Source organism: Sparus aurata, chromosome 2, assembly GCF_900880675.1.
Source record: "Sparus aurata chromosome 2, fSpaAur1.1, whole genome shotgun sequence".
Taxonomy (NCBI): domain Eukaryota; kingdom Metazoa; phylum Chordata; class Actinopteri; order Spariformes; family Sparidae; genus Sparus; species Sparus aurata.
In genome coordinates this window covers 2,421,962-2,448,096 of record NC_044188.1, presented here as the reverse complement: position 1 = coordinate 2,448,096, position 26,135 = coordinate 2,421,962, and the positions used below count along the sequence as shown (strand labels likewise).

At 45.1% G+C, this 26,135-nt stretch overlaps 2 protein-coding genes across 2 annotated transcripts; both read left to right on the top strand.

The window, feature by feature from the left end:
• The first annotated feature begins 315 nt into the window (after positions 1 to 315).
• On the top strand, positions 316 to 7,820 carry ece2b (endothelin converting enzyme 2b). Its single transcript, XM_030394995.1, has 10 exons — positions 316 to 450; positions 1,159 to 1,272; positions 1,396 to 1,494; positions 1,745 to 1,822; positions 1,930 to 2,033; positions 3,441 to 3,551; positions 3,753 to 3,820; positions 4,056 to 4,246; positions 4,324 to 4,419; positions 4,659 to 7,820. Exons 1-10 carry the CDS (start codon positions 352 to 354, stop codon positions 4,833 to 4,835), a joined length of 1,137 nt encoding a protein of 378 aa, XP_030250855.1. The 5' UTR covers positions 316 to 351; the 3' UTR covers positions 4,836 to 7,820.
• A 132-nt stretch (positions 7,821 to 7,952) lies between these two features.
• ano7 (anoctamin 7) lies at positions 7,953 to 25,871 on the top strand. Its single transcript, XM_030394983.1, has 24 exons — positions 7,953 to 8,581; positions 9,370 to 9,486; positions 12,093 to 12,150; positions 12,327 to 12,457; positions 12,972 to 13,079; positions 14,932 to 15,068; positions 15,224 to 15,281; positions 16,707 to 16,817; positions 17,985 to 18,150; positions 18,230 to 18,320; positions 18,472 to 18,568; positions 18,706 to 18,849; positions 18,935 to 19,072; positions 19,154 to 19,252; positions 19,829 to 19,931; positions 20,939 to 21,050; positions 21,411 to 21,465; positions 21,868 to 21,965; positions 22,082 to 22,260; positions 22,402 to 22,607; positions 22,687 to 22,832; positions 24,351 to 24,441; positions 24,685 to 24,804; positions 24,918 to 25,871. The coding sequence occupies exons 2-24, from the start codon at positions 9,397 to 9,399 to the stop codon at positions 25,062 to 25,064; spliced, it is 2,685 nt and encodes an 894-aa protein (XP_030250843.1). The 5' UTR covers positions 7,953 to 8,581; positions 9,370 to 9,396; the 3' UTR covers positions 25,065 to 25,871.
• The last annotated feature ends 264 nt before the right edge of the window (positions 25,872 to 26,135 follow it).

Sequence of the window (26,135 nt, the reverse complement as noted above, 5' to 3'; positions counted from 1 at the left end):
TGTCTCTCCACCTGTCTGTCTCTCCACCTGTCTGTCTGTCTCTCCACCTGTCTGTCTCTCCACCTGTCTGTCTGTCTCTCCACCTGTCTGTCTCTCTCCACCTGTCTGTCTCTCCACCTGTCTGTCTGTCTCTCACCTGTCTGTCTCTCCACCTGTCTGTCTGTCTGTCTGTCTCTCACCTGTCTGTCTCTCTCCACCTGTCTGTCTCTCCACCTGTCTGTCTCTCTCCACCTGTCTATCTGTCTCTCCACCTGTCTGTCTGTCTGTCTGTCTCTCCACCTGTCTGTCTGTCTGTCTGTCTCTCCACCTGTCTGTCTGTCTGTCTGCCTCATCAGTCTCCTAAATAACTACATGATGTGGACTTTGGTTCAGAAGAGCGTTGCCAGTTTGGATCAGCGCTACGAGAACGCTCAGGACAAACTGCTGGAGAGTCTCTACGGCACCAAGAAGGTACTGATACTGCACGAATACTACAAGTTCTGCTGTGAGCCATACTGGTACTGCTATAAATATAAATACTTCAGATGGTTCTGTTGGTCTTGATACCAGAACTCCTGGTGCTTCTACTGACTCAGATATCTCTCTTACTGCAGCAGGTATCAGTACTACAGTAGATACTACAGTAACTGCGGTTGGTAATCGTCCTCCCACTGAACTGGGCCAACCTTTACTGGTTCTGTCTTCCTTTACTGGTTCTAACGGGTTCTGGCTGGGTGAAGTGTGTAGTGGTACTGGTTTTGATGTGTAAACTTCCTGGAAGCTAACCTGTGCTGGTGTACTGGGGAAACTGGTTCCAGCTTCTAACTGGTTCTGGTCTGTTCTAACTGGCTCTAACTGGTTCCAGAATGATTCCAGTAACTGTTACTGGTTCTGGACCCAGGACGCTTCTGTCTCTGCTGGTGTTACTGGAGAAGCTGATACATGAACCATTAGATACTGGTTCTGATGTCTGAAACTGGTTCTTCCTGGTCTTGGTCTGCAGGAGGCTGCCACCTCTGCTGGTGCCGCTGGAGACCAGGTTCTAGCTTGTCTGCTGGTACTGTTAGTGGGTTCACAAACCTTCAGCTGGCTCCAACTTCCAACTTTCTCCTTGTTGTTGTTGCTTCTGCCTTTGACTGGTTCTACCTTGACCTGGTTGTAACTGGTTCTGGTCCGTTACAGTCCTGCACCCCGCGCTGGCAGACGTGTATCGGGAACACTGACGACACTCTGGGCTTCGCTCTGGGAGCGCTCTTCGTCAAGGCGACCTTCGACAAACACAGCAAAGAGATAGTGAGTTGTTAACACCTGAAAGAGTCCTGAACAGAATCTGCAGTGGGTTCAGCTGGTCCTGGGTCTGATCCGGACCTGATCCAGGTCTGGTCTGGTTGATCATCTGTCCTGTGTCTCTTTCAGGCCGAGGAGATGATCAACGAGATCCGCTCTGCGTTTAAAGAAGCTCTGGACCAACTCAACTGGATGGACGACCACACGAGACAGGCGGCAAAAGACAAGGTACACAGACAGGTGGACAGACGGGTGGGCAGACAGGTGGACAGACGGGTGGACAGACAGGTGGACAGACGGGTGGACAGACGGGTGGACAGACGGGTGGACAGACGGGTGGACAGACGGGTGGACAGAGGGGTGGACAGACGGGTGGACAGACAGGTGGACAGACGGGTGGACAGACGGGTGGACAGATGGGTGGACAGACAGGTAAAGTTGGTGACTGGTCTGACTGGTTCTGTTTGTCCCTTATTAGGCAGATGCGATCTACGACATGATCGGTTTCCCAGAATTCATCCTGGACTCCAAAGAGCTGGATGATGTCTATGATGGGGTGAGTGACAGCTGTCAGTCATCACTGAGTCACCTGCAGACAGGTGAAGCTCTGCTGCCCCCTGCTGTCAACACCGTCACTAACACCTGTTCTCACCTGTGTCTCAGTACGAGGTGTCTGACGACAGCTTCTTCCAGAACATGTTGAACTTCTACAACTTCTCCTCCCGAGTGATGGCCGACCAGCTGAGGAAGACTCCCAACAAAGACCAGTAATGATGACGCAGACCACACACACACACACACACACACACACACACACACACACACACACACACACACGCATACACACACACACACACACACACACAAATACACACACATACACACACATACACACACACACACACACACACACACACACACACACAGTCAGGGGTCGTGTTCACAAGACTTCAAGAGTTTGTGCAGTTTATCATCAACATGTTTGGACTGTTAAGCTGATGTCTGATCACCAGACTCCATTAACAAATGTACTGATTTAAGAGTTGTTTCATGAGGAAAAACTTAACAAACTTTGTGAAACAGCTACAACAAATTCTGATTCATTGGAGCCTCCTTGTAAATTTAGCATTAAATGTGATTCATGAAGCCAAATATTTACCACAACATCACCAGACTCCCTTCACAAATCAGCTCATTTTAAGAGTTGTTGAGTTGAAACAAACTCTATAACATTGTGGAACTGTGTCTGTGACAGATTCTGACTCATTGTCTCCTTCTTGTAAATTCAGCATTAAATGTGATACATGAAGCTGACTATTAACCATATTTCACCAGACTCCCTTAACAAATCAGCAAATTTAAGGAGTTGTTGAGTAGCGTAAAGCTTTATAAACATTATGAAACTGTGTGTGTGACAGATTGTAACTCATTGTGTCCTTGTTGTAAATTCAGCATTAAATCTTTCAGCTGAAGTTGTTTGTCTCCTTGTAAAAAGTGTCAGTTTGTGGCAGCATGTCTGTACCAGCCTGTCTGCTTCTGTGTCTAAAGTGCTAAAGTCTTACCTGCCAACATTGATCAGCTGTTTGAACACACTGTTTACACTGATTTCACCATTTACACTCCATTTATGAAAGAAGAAACATGTTATTGATCTAAACATGTCACATGTTACAAAGACACTAAACAGGAACAATATAGGCTACTTCTTTGTCCCCGTGGAGAAAGTCCCCAGACTCCCTTAACAAATGTGTCAGTTTAGTGAGTTGTTGAGTTGGAGACACTTTATAAACTCTGTGAAACTCTGTCTCTGACTCATTCTGCATTATTTGGACCTTTTTGTTCATTCAGCAAATGTTCTACATGAACTTCTTTCTGTCTTTCAGTAGAAACATGGAGTCTGTGTGTCTCTGTGGTGTTTATTTGTACACACAGCAGGAAGTGAGATCTGATCACAGTGCAGACCTCAGACCTCAGTGCTGAAGAAGAATGTGCTGCAGTTAAATAGTTGAAGAAGTTTGTGGGCGAGTGTGAGAAGCTGCAGTTAAAACGTCTCAGCAGCTTTGAAATGAGGAAACTTTTGGAGGACACTTGTGAATCTGACCTCTGAGCTGTTCGACCACAGAATAACTCCTCTGCTCTCCTTGTTTCCTCTCCTCCCTCCTCTCCTCCTGCAGGTGGAGTATGACTCCTCCTACAGTTAATGCCTACTACATGCCCACTAAGAACGGCATCGTCTTCCCTGCCGGGATCCTACAAGCTCCTTTCTACGCCCACGACCACCCCAAGTCTGTTTACCTCCATATCTACCTGTCTGTGTGTCCACCTGCACGTCAGGGACTCATCTCACCTGTCAGATATGAATCATTTACAGAACTGATCACTCATGCAGACGGACACACAGATCATGATAACTCTGCAGCCTCTCGGGGCGCTGACTCCTCGGGTGTTTGGAGGAGCTTTAACATGTGTTGTGTTTGTGTTTTCAGGGCGTTGAACTTCGGAGGGATCGGAGTCGTGATGGGTCACGAGCTCACGCACGCCTTCGACGATCAGGGTGAGTCTGGATCTCTGTTAGTCCTGTGTGACGATGCGTTCACTGCACTGTGATCGGTGAAGGCGTGAACAAACACAGTTCATCCCTCAGCACAGCTACAGTGTCTCTGTCTGTCTGTGTTGGTTCTGTTGGACCAGCTGATGACGGATTGATGTGAGCTCTGCAGTTAATTTAGTATCAGTCAGTGAACGCAGCTCAGCCGATCTGTTCTGGTAACTCCTCCTCTCCTCTTCAGGTCGCGAGTACGATAAAGAGGGAAACCTGCGTCCGTGGTGGCAGAACTCTTCAGTGGAGGCGTTCCGTCAGAGAACTGAGTGTATGATGGATCAGTACAGCCGGTACCTGGTCAACGGAGAACACGTCAACGGAAAACAGACGCTCGGAGAAAACATCGCCGACAACGGAGGACTGAAGGCTGCGTACCACGTCAGTACTGACATCACAATGGACCCAACATGCGGTTCTGTAGGGACTCACCACTAAACTGCTGTCGTTCTCTTCAGGCGTATCGGTCCTGGGTCCAGAAGAACGGAGACGAGAAGAGACTTCCTGCCGTCAACCTGACCAACGATCAGCTGTTCTTCGTGGGATTCGCTCAGGTGAGACAGAACAGCTCCGTTACTTCATGGTGTCGCACTGGGTTCTGTCCTGGGACCGGTTCTGTTCCTACTCATGACCTTCACTCTGTGTTGCATTCAGAGACTTCAATGAACGTGGGGCATTCAAAGACTAAAACGAACGTGGGGCCATTTGAACACTTCCCCTCCCAATGAGGAAGACGTTAACGTGACCACCGTGTCAGACGGCACCTGTGTGACTTCCTGTTTGTGTTTTCCAGGTGTGGTGTTCAGTCCGAACACCAGAGAGCGCTCACGAGGGCCTGGTGACCGACCCACACAGCCCGCCGCGATACAGAGTCATCGGCACGCTCGCCAACTCCCCGGACTTCAGCCGCCACTTCAACTGTCCTGAGGGGACGTCCATGAACACGGGGAAGCGCTGCGAGGTCTGGTAGACGGGCCGAAGAGGACGGGGGCTGAGGGGGCGGGGTTAATTAGCTCAGTCCGTTAATTAACAGGTCGGGTTGTTAGTTAGGAAACTTGTCTGTTACTCGGCAAAAAATATTTAGTTTGTTAACGAGTCAGATTGTTAATTGACAGGTGAGTTTCTTAATTAACCGGCTGGTTAGTGTCTTAATTAGAGGACTTCGGTCTGTTAATTATCAGGAGGTGAACGCGTGTTCGTTAGGACTGAATATTAATGTGTTAATTAGAGACGACCAGACTGACTTCCTGTCTGGAATCTAAACGGACTCAGTGGACTTCACACAGAGACACGAGGGACTGATGATGATGATGATGATGATGATGATGAAGCCACATGGGACGATGTTGCTGATTTCTGCTTTATCACCGTTATTGATTATTATTGATGATTATAACTATTATTATTAATGGGCTTTGGTGTGTGTGTGTGTGTGTGTGTGTGTGTGTGTGTGTGTGTGAAAGACCTCTGTAACTCTCTCTGATGACATCACTGTGATGACCTCATACGAAGTTCAGCTATTACATCATCAGTCACGGCCGTCACCTGACACACGGTTAATTTGAGGAGTTAAACAGATTTATGGGTTAATTAATCAATCAGTCAATCAAAAGGTTATTATGATACATGAAATTATGATTTACATGATTTATTGATTATCTGCATGGTTTAATTTGGCCATAAAAATGTAGAAAAGTTCTGAGCCGTTCGTTAATCGTTAGTTGGAACTTAATTAACAGCCGACAAATCAAGTTGTTTGCTAACCAGAGATCCTTCAGTTTTAATCTTTTTAATCTAATTACACCTTTAAAATGTGATGAAAATCCCTGAAGGCATCAGAATCGATGGGTTGGTTTACGGAGTTTAAGAGTTTAAGAGTAAAAATAAATGAATTTTACCGTTAAAGGATTTTTAGGTTTACATGTCAATTCAGGTGTTTTAATTTGATGGCGTGGCATCAAACCATCCCTGAACGTTTCACTTCACTGATTCATAAAAAACATTTAAAGTGAAATTAAAATGATTTCTGGTCACATGTAAGAAAACAACTCATCAGGTCATTAAAACACTTTAAGTCCTAATTAGCTGCAGATTTAAGGTGGAAGTGAAGAGATGCAGCCTGTCGATGTTGTTCTGTCACTTTAAACCTCCCGACATGTCGCCGCCGTCTGTGACCACGAACCATCGCAGCCGTAAACACCTGCAGAGTTCAGAGGTGATTAAAAAGTAGAACGACATCAGTGAGAAAATAAACAAGCGCCTTAAAGAAGAGATTTTATTATAAAACTGACTTTGGAATAATGCCTTATATTCTAAAATTAACGCCTTAAGAAAAGTAGAAAACTATCTGTACAACTATCAGCTGTTTGTTGAGGTGATGACACGTCGAGCAGAGTCACAGATTGGACTCTCAGGTGTCTGCAGGACTCACCTGCTGCCCCCCATGTCTGACTGCTGCGGGGCGTTCAGGGACTCTATGGAGCGTGGGATGTTAGTCAACTAAAAAGAGCGCGGGGCTTCTGTTAGTCTGAAGAAAAGTATGAGGCGTTCAGAGACTAAAATAAACGTGGGGCATTCAGGGACTGAAATGGATGAGAGACAGTCAGGGACTCAAACAAACATGGGGTGTTCAGGAACCAAAATTAGCATGGGGCGTTCAAGGACTACAATGAACATGCAGTGTTCAGGACATAAAATGATCGTGGGGGAACTGAAATCAGTGTGGTGCATTCAAAGACTTAATTGAACATGGGGTGGTTAAGTACTGAAATGGACATGGGGCGTTCAAAGACTAAACTAAACGTGGGGCGTTGCGAGACTAAAAGGGCATGGGGGACAGACGGTTCAGTCACAGTGAATTATATAAATAGTTAAATTCTTCAGTCTGTGACAAAAACTGAAATATCTTTTGTTTCCTGTGTTGTTGATGAACACAGACCCTGAACATCTCACGACCCGCTCAGTCGTTGGAGCCTTGAGAGAAGAAACACGAGACGGAACACAAATATCTGTAGAAACACAGCAAGTATATTAAAGACATAAAGAGTATATCACAAAGTACTGACAGAAGATTAAGAGACACATCACAGATTAAACTTTCATCAGTTTTAAAAACAATCAGTAGTTTAAAGACCTTACCTCAACTCCATTACCCATAATGCCCAAGTGTTGCAGTTCAGTGCAGGTACCTGACTCTGACAGCAGGTGGAGCTGTCGGCCTGCTCACCTGGAGTCACACACCTGACGCAGAATATTCATGTTGAACACTGTCAATGTTAGTTTCTCTGTGTGTGTTCGCTTTGCCTCCGCATGACATCATTATCACGATGACATCACTGTCACGATGACATCACTGTCACAATGACATCACCGTCCAATCCTGTGCAGCTCCTGTGTGTGTCGTCGTTTGTTCAGCAGAAGAAGAAGCTGCTTCCTGCCAAAGACGTTTCTGTGTGTGTGTGTGTGTGTGTGTGTGTGTGTGTGTGCGTGTGTGTGTGTGTGTGTGTGTACATCTACCTTGGTGAGGCCCGTTGGTTCTTGTGAGGACCGGTTGGTGTTTAACCCTCGTAGTGAGGACGTCCGAGCACTATGAGGACGTTCTGGCCGGTCTTCACTACTCGACTGTTTCAGGTTCATTTCAGTTCTGGGACACGACACGTCAGAGAGTCCTCACAAGTATAGACGTGTGTGTGTGTGCAGGTGTGTGTGTGCAGGTGTGTGTGTGTGTGTGTGTGTGTGTGTGTGTGTGTGTGTGTGTGTCCAGGGTCTCCGCTGTGTTATAGTCTGTGTGCAGTAGACGACAGTAGATCTGATGTAGAATAAACTCGGCTTGTTGAAACTGTTTGTGTGTGTCCTTAAGGGGGCGTCGCCACTCTGCTTGTCCAATCAGAGAGCTGCGTTACAGATCTGATGGAGAGGATCTGCAGAAACATAATAAACACTGAACATGATTAAACTCACAGTCCTGCTCTCTTTACTTCTCTTCTGGGCATCTATGCTGATTAATGCATATTTAATTGGATAAACTGGGACTCAAATGAACGTGAGGCGTTCAGGAACTACAACGACCGTGGGGCGTTTAATTACCTATATGAATGTGGGCCGTCAGGTACTCAAACAAACGCGGTGGAGATTGAAAGAGATCCAGAAGTCCCTCAGTAAAAACTCTAACATGTCACAACATGAAACAAGAACTGAGCCTTCATTTATATGTTCCTGGTTCTGTTCTGGAAATAAGTAGAATTTAATTAGATCATTAATTAAAATAGAAAAAATATCAGAACACTTAATTGTAAGATATCAGCTGGAGAAGTTTCATGGTGTTCAGAGTTAAAAGTAAAAGTTTTCATCTGTTAAAAAAATGTATCCATTTACTTACAGGACTTCTAATGTAATCGAGTATTTCCTCACTGTAGTTTAGTTACTCTGCAGAGTTTCAGAGGAGTTTTTCTGTTTGACTGTTTTTTTTGTATTATTTGTTTTGTGATCTGTAGTTTTAGGATAATCTTCCTCCTCAGAACACCTGACAGGAACAAGTGACAGGTTGGTTTTCACTACAGAGGAGGCCCTGAGGCCGGGGGGCGGAGTTAACGCGAGGGGGCGTGGCTTACAGCAGTCAGTCTGCAGTTCGACACTAAACACACACACACACACACAGACACACACAGCTGCTCTGCTCCCAGCTGGAGGCTCACCTGAGACACCGACCGCACACAGGTGAGTGTGAGACCCTCAGTGTGTAGGCAGGTCGTTGTTCTGAGCGTTTGGACTGATTATAAAGACGTGAGACAGCAGAACTTCACTTTTAAAGGTCCAATTTGTCAAATCCTGACGCGTACAAAAGAATACATGGGAAATCTCCTGAACTGGACCTTTAAAAGTGTTGAGTTTATTTTAAGGAATGATGAAAGAGACGCATTTTAATTCTGATGTTCACAGACGAGCAGTCGGAGACTTTAGAGGAACAGAATCAAATGTTTCTGAGTCCAGTCTGAAACTGTTACTGAAGTAAAAACATGAAGGAAAATATTTTATATACAGTAGAAATACTAATTTCAGTGAGTTGTACGATTATATATGAATATGTTTTAAATATACAAAAGCAGGATTTCACTGTTGTTGATTCACAACTTCATGTCGTCTTCTGAGTCCAGCTTCAGTTTAATCAAACATTTATGAAAAATGACAGTAATCAATGAAAAACGTACAAATCTTCAGTGATAATCACTTAAAATATTATTAAAGAACATTTCAAGGTTAAAAATATACATAAGCACAAAAATACTGCAGAAAAATTTAAGAAATAAAACTTTAATGTGATATATTGTTGTGCTCAACAGTCATACTCAAGTAAAGATATAGAGTTAAAATATGACTTTGGTAAAAGTAAGTCTTAAAGTATTTGATATTAAATATGCTGGTTCTGTACTGGTTCTGTACTGGTTCTGTTCGCCTGTCTCGTCGTGGTTTTTAAATAAAGTTCTGTCACTTTGACCGGTCTGCAGTCTGCAGGAGGAAGGAGGTGAGGGAGGATGAGGAGGAGAGGGGAGCAGAGGGACGACAGCGCCACACTCATCGACATGGACATCAAGTCGGAGAACAACTATGGCAGCATCACCACGGTAACAACAGTCCCCGTGTGACCCGATCAATAACACACTGATTGATTATTGGACAGATTATCAGTCAACAACTCCGTATAAATCTCTCTCTGAGGTGTGTGTTGTCTCATCGTAGCATCTTTATATTAAATCACTGCTGTTGTGATCAACTTTACTTCGTTATCTAAAGAAGTGTTCTGTGTGTGTGAGGTGAAGCCACTACTAACAGCAGTAACCAGACTCCCTTACAAATGTCGTGATTTTAAGAGTGTTTGCATCATGAAGAGAAACTTAACTAACTTTGTGAAACAGCTACAACAAAGTTTAAATCACTGGTGCCTTCTTGTAAATTCTGCATTAAATCTAAAACATTCAGATGTTTCTTTGCTTGTAAAACATGTCAGTTTGTCGTGACATCGGTGTGAAAGGCTGTCTGCTTCCATAGATTTCACCATTTAGACCTAATGTATCAAAGAATAGAACGTACCAGATTCCCTTTAAAAAACGCTCATTTTTGAGATGCATTGCATTAAGAGAATCTGTGAAGCTGTATACGACGGTTTCTTCACTGTTTGGCCTCCCTGTGACATGTGAGTGTTCCTGCTGCACGTTCTCGTTACATTTATCAGAGATGATTTAAAGTTTTGGCGCCCGGTGCTGCTGCTGTGTGAAAACAAGTAACTGGTCCACAGCAAGACCAGCAATATTGTGTTTTGGTGCTGGTCTTTGGTGCTGGTCTTTGGTGCTGGTCTTTGCTCGTTTTTCCAGCCAGGTGGTTTTATTGCCTCAACGGAAACCAAACTGCGACTGAAAACAATAAATCCATAAACCAAAACACACAGAAGTTATGCAAAGGTGCAATATGCAAAACATTCGGCACCTGTAAAACTCACAGCCAGCAGCATCGTCAGCAGGGTCGACTAACTGTAGCTGCTGTTAGCTACGTAGCTCAACTAGCCATGTGTCTGGGAGCTCAGGGCCCGGATGTGTGCTGGTACTGACACCACTGCACAGGAGCTCAAGACCAGGACAGACCGGCGCTAACTGGTTAGCATGCAAATCTCTCTACAAGTAGACGTCATGATGTCAACATTGTTATTTTCTTCACATTCTGTTGATTTTAGTTGATTTTTAAATGTTTTTTTCACTAAATTCTGACATAAAACATCTTTAGAAAATTTTGATTTCAAAAAAATTCTCAATTCTTTTAAAATTGTTGAATATAAAAAAGGAAATCAATACATTTCCAGGTTGCAAGGCCCTCGATCTGTAACTTGCTAGTTTAGCTTAGCATAAAGACTGTAAACAGATGGAAACTGCTAGCCTAGCACAGAAGAGAACAACCCTCTGGACGACAGAAGGAGGATTTGTGACATTAAACTCCACTTGTGAGACAAAGCCCAGCAGCTCCAGAGATTACAGTGAAACTTGAGTGTTAGTTTGCTGCCGTGCGGCAGCAGCAGGAAGCAGGAAGTGTGCGATGAAGGCGACTGAGCGGCTCCACTGAGACAAACACAGGCTGAGTGATGGAACCTGAGGGAACAATGGAGAACAGTCCATATTGCTTCTGTTCTTCCTCTTCGTCAGCGTGTTTGTCTTCAGTCTCATTAACGAGGACGGAGACTTGAAACAGCAGGAAGAGTCCAATCTGAGCTAATTAACTCACACACACACTAAACACACACACACACACACACTGAACACACACTGAACACACACTGAATACACACACACACACTCACACACACTCAGCACACTGATTATGAAGGGAAATAAATAACTTACATAATTTATTACACATGTTTTACAGTCATTAAGCACACAAGACGAGGACTCGCCCGTCACTGGAGCCTCTAGTTTGTCCTTCTGCACCTTTAAGAGCTTCAATATAATATCATCATTGTTATATTTGATGTTAAAAATGTGTCTCTGATGAATTATCAGCTGAATCTGCAGCTTTAAAGTCAGTTTGAGTTCATTGTTTGTCTGTCGAGATACGACTTCTGTTCTGGTTCACTCTCATGACGCTGTCTTCGTTCACTAACTGCTGAGCAGAGATGAGCCGACACACACGAGCTCATAGACGAGCTGGTGAACATCTGAGAGCGTTCAGCAGCTAAAGAACCACAAAAATACTTAAAAACTCTATTTAAAGTTAGCAGAATTAGCTGTTAGCACTTCCTGTTAGCAGTGAACCTGTCGATGTTCAGACAGCCGTCACTGGATCACTGTGATACTGAAGAAAATTTAAAAACGTGATGTTTCTAAGGCAGGTTCTGCTCATGTAAGGAGCGTCTTTTTAATCTCCTCATTTAGCGTTTACAGTGAAGATTTCAGCTTAGAAGATGTTGTGAATAACATCTCAGATCAGTTTGAGATCTCGGGGCTTTGGGAGACTTGATGATGTCGGACGTGCTGCATTCATTAGATTTTTGGCTGAACTGTTCCTTTAAACGGTGATGAGACGTTCACTGATCAATCAGTTAGTACAGGTTTAAAACAATGACAGTACAATGTGACTGTGGAACGTTTGTTGTGATTTATTAAAGTTAAAACATAAAGACAGCTGATGTTCAGGTGATGAAACTCTCTGGACTCTGAATGTGGTTTTGTTTTGCTGGTTTCAGGATGCAGCTGCTGAGCCTCGGGACAGGAACGTGTTCAGTGACGGGTCGACTCGAGTCGGTGAGTAAAACAAACACTGTCGCAGTCAATATTAGCTGAGAAGCCGCAGGGGTTCTGTAACGACCCGGTCTGTCCGGAGAGCTCTCTCTTTGGGTTTGGAAGATACAAAACACCTGAAGACGTCACTTTGGTCATCATATCGATGATGGTTTGATTTCTGTGCTCCTATTGGACAGATTTTGTGTTGGTGTGGGAGGAGCCTCTGAGCTCGCAGAACGAGGAGAACGCAGGTGTTAACCCCGCCCACAGGAAGTGGAGGGAGAAGTTTCTGAAGAAACTGAAGCTCTCCGGTCTGCTGCTAGAGCAGGTGAGTAAAACAAACACACCTGAAGAGAACAGGTGAAGTCAAACAGAGACGACAAACAGACGAGTTCTGCTTTCAGTTCCTCAGATCAGCTGTTTGTACATCAGTTACTTTGTTACATTACAGGATTACTGCCATTAAAAAGTAACTAGTTACATTACAGCATTACCTGCTGAGAAGAGTAACTCATACAGAACCTCGGTTCTGATTCTGAGATGAGTATTGGAAAAGGTAAATAACAGATTACTTTTCTAAACTAACATGTTACCTTACTGGTTACAACAAAAAGTAATCTGAGTACTTGTGTTAAACTTGACACTGTGTTTTAAATGACAAAACAAATAACATGAAGTCAAAGATCAATATGTATCTACAACATGTGGAGCGGATACGTTCCACCACTGAGACATTTTAAAACTTTACTACCACTATAAAGACAAACAGGACCCAGAACTGAACCTCGCGGGCCTCCGTAGTGCTGAGAGCAGTTTGACCCGGTCTGTCTGTGTCTCTGCAGAAGGAGGTCCATCAGAAGAAGACGAGGATCTGCTTCGTGCTGCTCAGCGCTCCGTGGAGCGTCCTCTGTTACTACGCTGAGGAGATCAGCCTCAGAGTCCCTCTGCAGGTAACACACCTGCTCACCTCCTCACAGGAAGCAGTCAGTTATCTGCTCGCGGGTCAGAAACCCAGTCCACAAGATCCAACCAATGGTTCATATTTGTGATATTACAAAGTGTCTCAGAGACTTTTCAAGTTCTTTTCCTTTATTCAGTCGAGTCCCAACGTGTTTCCATCATGTCGCTGCATCAAGATCCAGAACAAGTGTTTAGAAAAATCAGTGGAGACGATAAAAACCTGCAGAACCGAGATGAGCCGGTTCACCATCTGTGTGTGCACCTGGAAGGGGCGGGGCTTAAACAGGAAGTGGGGGCTCTGCCGGATATGGGTTGATCAGAAGTTGCTGCATCAGAATTTAGCTTCAGATCGACATCATGTTTGTTTTAAACTTGGGAAACAATTAATAAATCAACCTCAGGACAGTTTACAGCCGTGACTGTTCTCACCTGTCCTCACCTGTCCTCTCCTGTCCTCACCCGTCCTCACCCGTCCTCACCTGTCCTCACCTGTCCTCACCCGTCCTCACCCGTCCTCACCCGTCCTCTCCTGTCCTCACCCGTCCTCACCCGTCCTCACCCGTCCTCTCCTGTCCTCACCTGTCCTCACCTGTCCTCTCCTGTCCTCACCCGTCCTCACCCGTCCTCACCCGTCCTCTCCTGTCCTCACCCGTCCTCACCCGTCCTCACCCGTCCTCTCCTGTCCTCACCCGTCCTCACCCGTCCTCACCTGTCCTCTCCTGTCCCTACCTGTCCTCACCTGTCCTCACCTGTCCTCACCCGTCCTCACCCGTCCTCTCCTGTCCTCACCTGTCCTCACCTGTCCTCTCCTGTCCTCACCTGTCCTCTCCTGTCCTCACCTGTCCCCACCTGTCCTCACCTGTCCTCACCTGTCCTCACCCGTCCTCACCCGTCCTCACCCGTCCTCTCCTGTCCTCTCCTGTCCTCACCTGTCCTCACCTGTCCTCTCCGTCCTCACCTGTCCTCTCCTGTCCTCACCTGTCCCCACCTGTCCTCACCTGTCCTCTCCTGTCCTCTCCTGTCCCCACCTGTCCCCACCTGTCCTCACCTGTCCTCACCCGTCCTCACCCGTCCTCACCCGTCCTCTCCCGTCCTCACCTGTCCTCACCTGTCCTCTCCTGTCCTCACCTGTCCTCTCCTGTCCTCACCTGTCCCCACCTGTCCTCACCTGTCCTCACCTGTCCTCACCCGTCCTCACCCCGTCCTCACCCGTCCTCTCCCGTCCTCTCCCGTCCTCACCTGTCCTCACCTGTCCTCTCCGTCCTCACCTGTCCTCTCCTGTCCTCACCTGTCCTCTCCTGTCCTCTCCTGTCCTCTCCTGTCCTCTCCTGTCCTCTCCTGTCCTCACCCGTCCTCTCCCGTCCTAACCCGTCCTCTCCTGTCCTCACCTGTCCTCTCCTGTCCTCTCCTGTCCTCACCCGTCCTCTCCTGTTCTCTCCTGTCCTCACCCGTCCTCACCCGTCCTCTCCTGTCCTCACCTGTCCTCTCCTGTCCTCTCCTGTCCTCTCCTGTCCTCACCCGTCCTCTCCTGTCCTCACCTGACCTCTCCTGTCCTCTCCTGTCCTCTCCTGTCCTCACCCGTCCTCTCCTGTCCTCACCTGACCTCTCCTGTCCTCACCTGTCCTCACCTGTTCTCACCTGTCCTCTCCTGTCCTCACCTGTCCTCTCCTGTCCTCACCCGTCCTCACCTGTCCTCTCCTGTCCTCACCCATCCTCACCTGTCCTCTCCTGTCCTCACCCATCCTCACCTGTCCTCACCTGTCCTCACCTGTCCTCTCCCGTCCTCACCTGTCCTCACCCATCCTCACCCATCCTCACCTGTCCTCACCTGTCCTCCTGCAGGTGGTCAACGCTCCGATCATTAACTGGTCTGAGCACGTCCTGTCCCAGCTGTCCCTCGGCAGCCCTCTGTCTCAGGACGTCCCCAACCCTCCACCTGACTACTACACCTGTCAGTTCAGGAGCAACAAGCTGCAGAGGTACAGACTCCTGACTTGAATCGATGATGTCATATCTGTCATAAAATGATGACCAGAAGTGTGTTGAATGAACGTCTGTGTGTTCAGAGATGAGAGTGACGTGACGCTCAGTTGAAGTTCTGTGACGTGACATTCGACCCGTTTTCTGTCTGCAGGTTTCTGGGCAGCGACGACAGAGACTCGTTCTTTAAGACGACTCAGAGACACCAGGTGGTGAGTTCACAAGGTTAAATCTTCATTAACGAAGCCTGAAAACGAGCTTCTCTGACAGTCAGTGTGACGTTTGTGACGATGTTCAAACATGGCTGCTGCTTTCTGAGCCGGTATGCTAACAGGACTCTGCGTCAGAGCGCCGGCCTCGAGGTTTCTGTGTCAGTCGATCGATTAAACACAACTTTACAATGAGAATCTATAAAGACGAGACGCACATCAGCTGTGAACACTGGAGCGGATATTATTATTCACACGTGGGGAGAACTGGTCCTGTTCCCACGTTTCTGCAGACCACAGATACGTCCAGTGTCCACATGTGTACCAAACGTGTCAGATGACATCATGTGATTATCAGCTGTGAAGGAGACGATGGTGGAGTTATGACAGCTAACGAGGCTGTAATGACCCGCGACAGTCTGAGTCAGAGGAGATGTTTGCAGCTGTTCTGATGGCGACCATCTTTATTTTACAGGAAGTCGACTGTGACCAGCTGCTTTTGTGTTTGTTGAAGACACTTGTGGATATTTCCAGTTGTTTTTGTTGTGACAGAACAAATATTCTATTATGCTCGATTGATTACAAATAATCCAGATAAATGATAAATCATCGTGAGCAGATGTTGATCGTCTGTTCTGATCCGAGGACTCGATGGACGTGACACTCTGGTTCTGACTGAAGGGAGTTTATAGAGAGTCTGAATGGAGGCGTGGTCCTCAAGGTCTCCTCTGATTGGTCCAGAGACAAAGACTCACTGACCTCTCAGATTCCAGGATGTTTCAGTCAACAGACGGATGCTGAGAGCGGCGACGCCTCCTCATCAAACACAGTCTATAAACACACACACACACACACAGGGACACACACGCACACACACACACACACACACACACACACACACAGTGACACACAGGGACACACACGGACACACACACACACACACACACACACACAGGGAGTCAGACGAGAGTTTGGGGATTTTATAAATATATAAAGTACAATTTAGCAAAAGGATGACTCGGCAAAATAAAAATGAAAACGACATCTGACAATTTGTTTACTGAATCAATAATAAACTAATTTAAAGGATCAGTCCACAAACTTTGAGTCGTCCTCCTCAGACATATGTTTCAGACACATGTTGGTGTAAACCAGCAGCTGCGTCCTAGCGTAGACGTTCTCTAACGTCTGTAAACTACGTGTGTTACTGGACGGGACCACAAGGTGTCGACGCCGAGAACAGACGCAGGATTCATGTGAATGCACACGCATCGTTAGAACATCAGGAAGCTGTTAGCTTAGCTCTTTGCTCAAGCACAAAAACTTTCTGTAAAGACTTAGTGGGTCACAGAGGCTCGAGGACGTGACGTCACAGGGTGGTTCTTTACGGTCCAGAACCTGACCCGGCACTGTGTCCTCTGCCTGCAGCTGTACGAGATCCTGGCCAGGACTCAGTATGGTTTAGCCAAAAGGGGAGAGGTGGGAATCGACCGCCTGCTGACAGAACAGGTGTTCACTGCTGCCTACCCGCTGCATGAGGTGAGCTCCCAACCCGAGACACCAAACACCAAACACCAATCACCAAACACCAAACACAAACACCAAACACCAAAAACACCAAACACCAATCACCAATCACAATCACAAACACCAAAACACCAAACACCAATCACCAATCACAAACACCAATCACCAATCACCAAACACAAACACAAACACCACACACCAAACACCAATCACCAAACACAAACACAAACACAATCACCAAACAACAATCACAAACACAATCACCAAACACAATCACCAAACACCAAACACAAACACAAACACAAACACCAAACACCAATCACCAAACACCAAACACAAACACAAACACAAACACCAACACCAACACCAACACCAACACAAACACAAACACAAACACAAACACAAACACAATCACCAAACACAAACACAAACACAAACACAAACACAAACACAAACACAAACACCAAACACAAACACAAACACAAACACAAACACAAACCACCAATCACCAATCACCAATCACAAACACAAACACAAACACAAACACAAACACAAACACAAACACCAAACACCAAACAACAAACACAAACACAAACCACCAACCACCAATCACCAATCACCAATCACCAATCACAAACACAAACACAAACACAAACACAAACACAAACAACAAACAACAAACAACAAACACCAATCACCAAACACAAACACCAATCACCAAACACAAACACCAAACCCTCGTCCTGTCTGAGACCACTTATCGTTATTGAGACTTCATGAAACATGCAGATCATTGATGTTGCTCTACGTTACAGTATAAAGTATTCTAGCTGTATTGATCATTCTTTTATTGGTGATAGGTGAACAGATCGTAAGGTGAGAGAGGAGCAGTGTCTACCTTCAGCTACAGACCCACTTTTAGTGTTTATGAACTGTTATTGTTCATCGATCAGCTGTTTGATCTTTAAATTGTGATAGAATGGTGAAAAATGTTGATCAATGTTTCGTCCTCAAAGAAATTCAGTTTACTGAGCTTGACTGTCGCCTTTATTTTTTCAAAGACTCCTCAAACTAATTAATGGATCATCCAGATAGTCACTCAATGATTTAATTACTTAATCATCTGCAGTATCGAGACAATCAGTCAACGTCATACTCGACTGTTATCTGTGTTCTCAGGGAGGCTTCGAGCTGCCGACGGCGCCGGTGCCGCCCGAGTCTTTAGGTCTAAGACAGATCCTGTACACGTACTGGGCCCAGTGGTCCTGCTACAGACGCTACCAGCCTCTGGATCACATCAGGGAGTACTTCGGAGAGAAGATAGCGCTTTACTTTGCCTGGCTCGGTAACTTTAGCAGCCACACTACAACTAACCACCGCCGATCCTCCATGTTTGTTCTGACAGTAACTGTGTCTGACTGCAGGGTTCTACACCGGCTGGCTGGCGCCGGCGTCGCTCCTCGGGACCGTGATCTTCCTGATTGGGTTCTGGCTCGTGGCCACTGACGTTCCAGCGTGAGTTTGAACTCTCACTGTAACGTCAAATAGCTTGTTGTTAAAGGTCAACAGGGACTCACGACTGGTTCACTTCACATTCACAAGTGTTGTTACCTGGTGTGTGTGTGTGTGTGTGTGTGTGTGTGTGTGTGTGTGTGTGTGTGTGCAGGATGGAGGTGTGTAACAGTGGGAACAACTTCACCATGTGTCCTCTCTGTAACATCTGCTCCTACTGGAACTACTCCAGCATCTGTGTCACCTACAAGGTATCTGACTGTCTGTCTGTCTGTCTGTCACCTCTGTTGATACTTTATACTTTATTCTTTGAGTACATTTCAGAGCCTGTACTTTATAACTTTGTGTAGTTTCAGTCTGTTGACTCTGACTCTGTCTGTGTCTGTAGGCCGGCCTCCTGTTCGATAATGGAGGAACCGTGTTTCTGAGCGTCTTCATGTCTCTGTGGGCCGTCACCTTCCTGGAGTACTGGAAGAGAAGTTGTTCGGCTCTGACTCACCGCTGGGACTGCTCTGAATTCCAGGACATTGAGGTGTGGGGGTGAAGCGAACACTGTGGACGTAAGCATAAGTAACTTCACGCTATGACGCTAATGAATGTCACTCTGTCCTCTGCAGGAGCGACCTCGTCCAGAGTTCACAGCCATGGCGCCGATGACCATGAGGAACCCGGTGACTGGAGCAGAGGAACCGTACTTTCCTGAAAATAAACGCTTCAACAGATCTCTGACCGGCTGCATGGTCATCGTCGTCATGGTGAGTTTCATGGACATTAGCGGGGGGTGATGACGTGGAAGAGTTAAAGACGTGTCAGTGAGTTGAACGTCCTGTGTGCAGATCGCTGTGGTGCTGATGTTCCTCATCGCCATCATTCTGTATCGCAGCATCCTCAGACTCATCATCAACAAGTCTGCTAACAGCTTCGTCAGCGGCTCTGTGAGTACAACGCTGCACAAACTGAGGATCCAGTCTTATGATTGATTCAACATGTAGTTGGTCTGGTTTTTAATAAAAATGGATCAGAGTCTAAGAAAGATTATTTTATTTTATACTAGTAAATGTCACTTCATCATCTTGATAAACGACTTCCTCTGAGTTATTCTTCTTAATTTAAGATGCTTGTCTTGCTTGGCTTATCTTTCTGCGTGAACAGATAACTTTACTAGTATTTGTTTATTTTTCTCCTTAAATTCAGTGTTTAGTAATTTTATTTCTGCTGATCTTTGTTGCAGTGAACAGAACATGAGCTTCTTTACTTCTTTATAAGGTTTAAATGGAAAAATCAGTAGTTCAAGGACGCTTCCCTGAGGGACTCCGCTACTTTACTGTTACTGCTGTTACGCTACTGTTTCCATATACACCTGATTAAAGTGTGTGTGTGTGTGTGTGTGTGTGTGTGTGTCTGTGTGTGTCTGTGTGTGTGTGTGTGTGTGTGTGTGTGTGTGTGTGTGTGTGTCTGTGTGTGTCTGTGTGTGTGTGTGTGTGTGTGTGTGTGTGTGTGTGTGTGTACAGGCTGGAAGAATAGCCAGTTTATCGGGATCGGTGTTGAACCTGCTGGTCATCCTCATGTTGTCGAAGGTTTACACCTCGCTGGCGCACATCCTCACCCGCTGGGGTGAGTCGCAGCTTCCTCCTCACTCTCCTCATTCTCAGTTTGTGTTTTTAACAAAAATTATATATTTATGATACATTTATTTATATATGATATTGGATTTTTAGCTCCATTCTAGTTTTGATGAATAAAACTCAAGACGTTTTAGTCAACATGTTGGTGTCGTTCAGTCGTTTGATTGGCTTGTTATAGTTGTTTAATGTGATCTGTTAATTGATAATAAAACAGATAATAATGTGAATAAATACACACCTGCTGCCATCCCACCAGACTACAGAGCAGCTTCAGACTGAATCTAAAATGTTTTTCTTACGTGGCATTAAGCGACCACAGCTCACATTTTGTTCTCCCACGCTGGCGTTTAAAAATCAAGTAAAGTCTTGTTAAGTTTATTTTCAGAGCACTTTTGTGCTTTACAGGGAGAAAACATAAAACACAAGAGTTTAACTCAAACACATGAATAGAAACAAAATCACAACACAAACAGCATTACATTACATAATAAGAAAATATAGAAATATAGTTAAATTAACCTTTGAATTCTGATTTGCGTCAGTGGGAATATTTCTCCTGTAGTTTTTTTAGTTGACAGTTTTAAATCAGCTTTTATTCATTAATTTTTAGGACTTTTACATCATTTTTTTTTCCGACTTATCTAAATAATTGTACAGATCATCACATCAGTGCTGAGGAAGATTACCTTCAAACGACTTTGACATGTTTATATGTTATAAAGAGTTACTGAAGGTTTTACTTTTAGTGTTCTTTTATAATCGCTTTTAGTAATTTTACATTATCAGGTTTAATGATATTTAAAAGGTTAACAAAGAAAAGCTCAAAGGACATTTTTGGGGGTTCATAGTTGAGAACTGTGTGCAGTTTTAACTGTGTGTTTTTAGGATGTGCTCAGGAAGTTTAAAGGTTTTAATAACTTACATTTACTTTTCAGAACAACGATGTGCTGTAGTGTGTAAATACACTGTGGCTGTTTCTCTCTGTGTTTCTGTCAGAGATGCATCGGACTCAGAGTAAATATGAAGACATGTTCATCCTCAAAGTCTTCATCTTCCAGTTCGTTAACTTCTACTCGTCTCCAGTTTACATCGCTTTCTTCAAAGGCAGGTGAGAGCTGCTTCAGCCAATCAGAGCAGGGCTCACAGGTCCAGCCAGTCTGCTCCCTCGACCCACATTTCCTGTTTGACTTGTATTTCTATTTATTAACTTTCTTCCGTTTGTCCAAACTTTTCTTGTTTTTCTGTTTTTACTGTCAAAATCCAACTGATCTGATTAATTAAACTGAAGTCAGGATGTTGAGTTTGTCAGCTGGTTTGAGGTCAGATTAAAGGAGAACAGCACCTCCTGCAGGCGGATATATCAGAATATTAGCAGAATGATTCAGAGACCTGCAACAACATGATCCACAGAACAGACTGAAGAACACATCAAATATGTTTAACCAGCTGTTTGTTTGTGTGTCCTCAGGTTCATTGGTTACCCCGGAAACTACAATACTCTGTTTGGAGTTCGTAATGAAGACGTGAGTCATGACGGCACAGATGAAGATTTTGATGATGATGAAAATAAAGTTTCACACTCTGACTAGCACCTGGATACGGAAGCCCTAAACGGCCATGCATTCATATATTTTATTTCCTCTGTTTTCCCGAGATAACGAGATAATTTTCTCGAGATCTCGAGAAAATTATCTCGTTATCTCGGGAAAACGGAGGAAATTAACTCATTATCATTGGAAAACAGAGGAAATAAAATATATGAATGCATGGCCGTTTAGGGCTTCCATACCTGGAAACATCAGGTTATACGTAAATCTAAAAAAGGAGAAAGGATAAAATCACATTAACTTCTTAATCTAAATTTCTGGGTGAAATGATTTATATTAAAGGGGCAGTGACGATCTGTATTTGTGTCTGTGCTGCAGTGTGGAGCAGGCGGATGTCTCATTGAACTGGCTCAGGAGCTGCTGGTCATCATGGTGGGAAAACAGCTGATCAACAACATCCAGGAGTTCCTCGTCCCGTAAGAACAAACACAGACACGAGATAATAACTCATGTTGATCAGGCGATGACTGTGTGTGTACAGTGTGATTACTTTTGTGAACATGGCGATAACTGACGGCTCATTATTTGGCAGGAAGTTCAGGGCGTGGTGGCAGAAGAGGAAGCTAAGTCGTCGGCCTACGGAGGTGAAGGAGGAGGACGGAGAGGAGGCACAAAGGGGGGTGAAGGTGGAGGAGGAGGAGGTTCCACCCTGGGAGGCAGACTACCAGCTGCTGGTCTGTGAAGGACTCTTCAGTGAATACTTAGAGATGGGTAAGTCCCACGTCACCTGGACAATAAGGTGAACTGACAGGGCACATTTTCCGTGTTGTGATTGGCTCTAAGGGGAGATGAAGAGCTGAGATGTGAAGCACCACGTGACTCTCCGCTCTTCATCCTCCTCCTTCTCCTCAGTCATTCAGTTTGGCTTCATCACCATCTTCGTGGCGGCGTGTCCTCTCGCTCCTCTCTTCGCTCTCATTAACAACTGGATTGAGATTCGTTTGGACGCTCAGAAGTTTGTGATGGAATATCGCCGCCCAGTGGTGGAGCGAGCCCAGGACATCGGCATCTGGTTTCCCATCATGCAGTTCATCACGCACATTGCCGTCCTCAGCAACGTAAGACTCTCTGTGTTCGCGGTTTGAGTTTGAACCAGCAGCCAAACGAATCTTGACTTTATCAACTCTGTGTTTTCAGGCTTTCCTCATAGCTTTCACCTCGTCCTTCCTGCCTCGTCTGTACTACCGCTACACCAGAGACAGCACGCTGAGCGGCTTCATCAACTTCACTCTGGCAACATCACCAAGCAACTTCAGTGAGCAAAGCCAAAACACACTCTGCAGGTAGGCAACATCCCCACGGAGCTGCAACCAGCGACACCAGAGCACGAGGGCAACATGTCTGCTGCTACTGATCTCAAAATCAATCATCATGTCACGTGTTGGCATGGACAGGTTTTGTTGTGTGTGCTGTGCAGTGTAGGCAAAAGAGGAAGGGGAGTAAGTCGTCTGTAAGAAGATATTTTCATTGTGCTTGAGGCGTTAACTGACAACCCTGATAACTTCCAGTTTGTCAGCACACTGATGATCTGCGCTCACCTCTTCCATGTCTGGCAGTTGAAAGCCTCGGGGAGGACACGTAAAAATCAACATGTATGACTCCACTCCAAAGATAATATTGGTTGACACTTGTCCCGACTGCTAATATGCAAACCAAGTCCCTGCCAGCGACACCCTGCAGGTAGAAAACATCGACAAGCAACTGCTTTTGGGTTTGATTCTTTATCGATTCCCTTGTTGGTTCCCGATCAATCAAGAAGGCCGACACAAGTTTCATCATCAACACAGCTGTATTATTATCTCAGAAACATGGTAGAATGAAGGCATGCATGTGCCTCAGGTGTGGATTCCTCAGCTGTGTATGCTGCTCTCAGGTGAAACTCTGTCTCGCTTCTCTAATATTTGTACAGTTTACGTTTCAAAGACAAACGTCAAGGTTTGCCTGGATGGTGTCAATGTTATGATAACACAGGATATTTACTCTCAGTAACACACGTTCTAGTTTATCCTTGGTCACAATAAGCCCGGCCCAGCTCCTGAGGTTGGTTCTTGTGAACTTGCTTTTCCAAAGCATCAGAGGAACTGTAGAGTCACATCATTTGTTCACCGTATACGTCTCCCAACAAGGGAACAACTGGGAAATTCAGTATAAGTATGACGGCACTGACTTCTTGCGCCTACATTGGCCTCCAAACATGGCTGGTCCCTGGACCACTGTTGCTTTATTAGTTTAGTAAATATATTTAGTTTACTCTCCTGTAGCTAAAACAGAACTCCATACAATAGCTGTGGTTAAAATGGCAGCCATAAGCTGCTTCTGTTGGCCCTTGGTCATGATAACTCTGCCTCCAGCTCCTTAAGTAAGTGGTTATTAGTAATAGACCAGCTATGTGTTGGTGTCACTCTGGAACCAGCTGATCGAGAGCCAGAACACAAAGAACTGGTTCCAGAGTAGGCACTGGCTCCGAACCAGAACCTGAACCACATGAAGCCATGCAGTAGACTGCCATGACTTCTGGTTGCAAGTTTCCAGCAGTGTAGGCACATGAGCTAAAGATCCATATTTCACAATGCACAACTGTCAGAAGAGCACAGCGGTTTTGCTAAAGGAACTGATGAGCACAGATGCATGCATCTCCAGCGGGTCAGACAATTTGGAACTGGTTCTCAGCTGGAGCCATTTTCTGATTCCTATCCCTAACTACGACCAGAAACACCTGCACACATCCTGCAGGTAGGGTGCTTTTATATATTTATTCTGATCAGTTACACTGTTGTTGTTGATGCTGTTGTCTTGTGCAGGTATCGAGGTTTCAGAGATGAAAAAGGTAAACACCTCCCGGAGTTCTTCCACCTCCTCGCCATACGTCTCGCGTTTGTCATCGTGTTTGAGGTCAGTATCTGTCGCACACTGGGTGAATCTAGAGAGTGTGAGAACCACGTGAGCTGTTACAGCAAAAAATAACGTTCATGGTCTGAATTCTAAAATGTATGCACTGTATGACAAAAATCAGGCTGAAATGGCAAATGACTGCTCTCAGTATTGATCAGTTAATGAGTGACAGAAGCAACCGGTTTGGTTTCGATGAGGTTCCGCCTGTGATCTATGAAGGATCTTCTCATCTTTCTTCCTCAGCATGTGGTCTTCTTCATCGGCCGTCTGATAGACCTGATGGTCCCTGACGTCCCAGAGGAAGTGGAGATGAAGATGAAGAGGGAGCATTACATGGCTAAAGAGGCACTGGCTGAGAACCAGGTACAACCAAAATGATCAAAATTAACAGTCTTTCAAATAAAAGGGTTCTAAAATGTGGTCAGATGGTCTCAGTTGTAGTTTAATTTGTTCCTGTGTTGGGTTTGTGCCTCCAGTCTTTGGGGAAAACAGAAATTCCTGGTGAGAAAGACGTCCCACCCAGTGAACTACGTCAGCGTGGATCCAGACCCTCACCACCACCGCAGAGCGACTCCCCTCCACCAAACCTGATGGAGATCCCAGAGGAACCGGACCGCTGCTGAAATACAGCACAAGTAAACTCTGAAAGAGGTCCTCAGAATCTACAAGAACTGTGTTGAATCCTAACATGTCTTTCAGGACTTCTATGAGATCTGCTGGATATTTAGAGGATCTGAGAGACCTATGTTAGACTTCTACAAGACCAACAAGACCTCTGACAAAGAGGATAAGATTTACACGAGATGTGCTTAATCTGTATGTTAACAGAGACTGTACCATGTGAGGCCCTTTGCTGTGTACCACCCCCCTCTCTCTCACGCTGTTTCCTGTCATCTCTGAGGCTGTCCTATCAATAAAGCCATAAAAAGCCCCAAAAAATCTGTATGTTCAAGACCAAATACATGTCTCCAAGATCAACAAGGCTTTTCCCAGATCTGTATAAGAATCACAAGCATTTGTTAGAGCTGTACAACATCTGCAGGACTTGAGTTGAATAATGAGGACTCGGACACACCAGGACCAGCATCGGACCATTGGTGACCATCTATCGCCCTAGATTTGTTGTTGGCACTAGTCAGCCCTTGTCAGCAGCTTTACGGCCGAGTGGGCATATTGATTCAGTGACGGCGCCCATCAGCAAGAGAAATCAAACTGAAATGTTGCTGTGGTATCCATGATTTCACCCATTTTGTGCTTTTTTTGCTTCCTTTTCACCCCTACCTCATCACCTGTGCTACTTGCATCTTTTTATCAGACACATGCTTGATCAGAAGTGGCTATAACAGCAACAGTGGAAGTCAGGAAGAACAGTTTTCAGTGTGTAATTATTATGTAGACCTTTTGTAACAAATAAAAAAAATCAGCTACCACTGTGTTGTTGTTTATTTTATTTTCCTTTATTTTAATGCATCATCTTGAATATTTGTTGATGTAAGAGCAGTGATTGATACTATTGCATTTTATCATTATGTTACAAATGTATATACATATGAATGTATGTATGTAAATATATTTAAATATTTGAATACTGTAGATTTAAATGCAAATCTTTAACTCAGACCGGTAATTTCAGATTTCTGAAAGAAATACAATAATTTAATTACAAAATATTGACTCTTAAATTAACAAATTAT

Bases quoted from the DNA above. Each gene is read 5' to 3' on its own strand.
- ece2b (XM_030394995.1), top strand. From the start codon at position 352: ATGATGTGGACTTTGGTTCAGAAGAGCGTTGCCAGTTTGGATCAGCGC. The intron at 451-1,158 runs GTACTGATACTG...TCTGGTCCGTTA, and splicing joins GTCTCTACGGCACCAAGAAG to CAGTCCTGCACCCCGCGCTG. The intron at 3,552-3,752 runs GTCTGTTTACCT...TTGTGTTTTCAG, and splicing joins TACGCCCACGACCACCCCAA to GGCGTTGAACTTCGGAGGGA.
- ano7 (XM_030394983.1), top strand. From the start codon at position 9,397: ATGAGGAGGAGAGGGGAGCAGAGGGACGACAGCGCCACACTCATCGAC. The intron at 16,818-17,984 runs GTGAGCTCCCAA...CTGTGTTCTCAG, and splicing joins CTGCCTACCCGCTGCATGAG to GGAGGCTTCGAGCTGCCGAC. The intron at 21,966-22,081 runs GTAAGAACAAAC...ATTATTTGGCAG, and splicing joins ATCCAGGAGTTCCTCGTCCC to GAAGTTCAGGGCGTGGTGGC.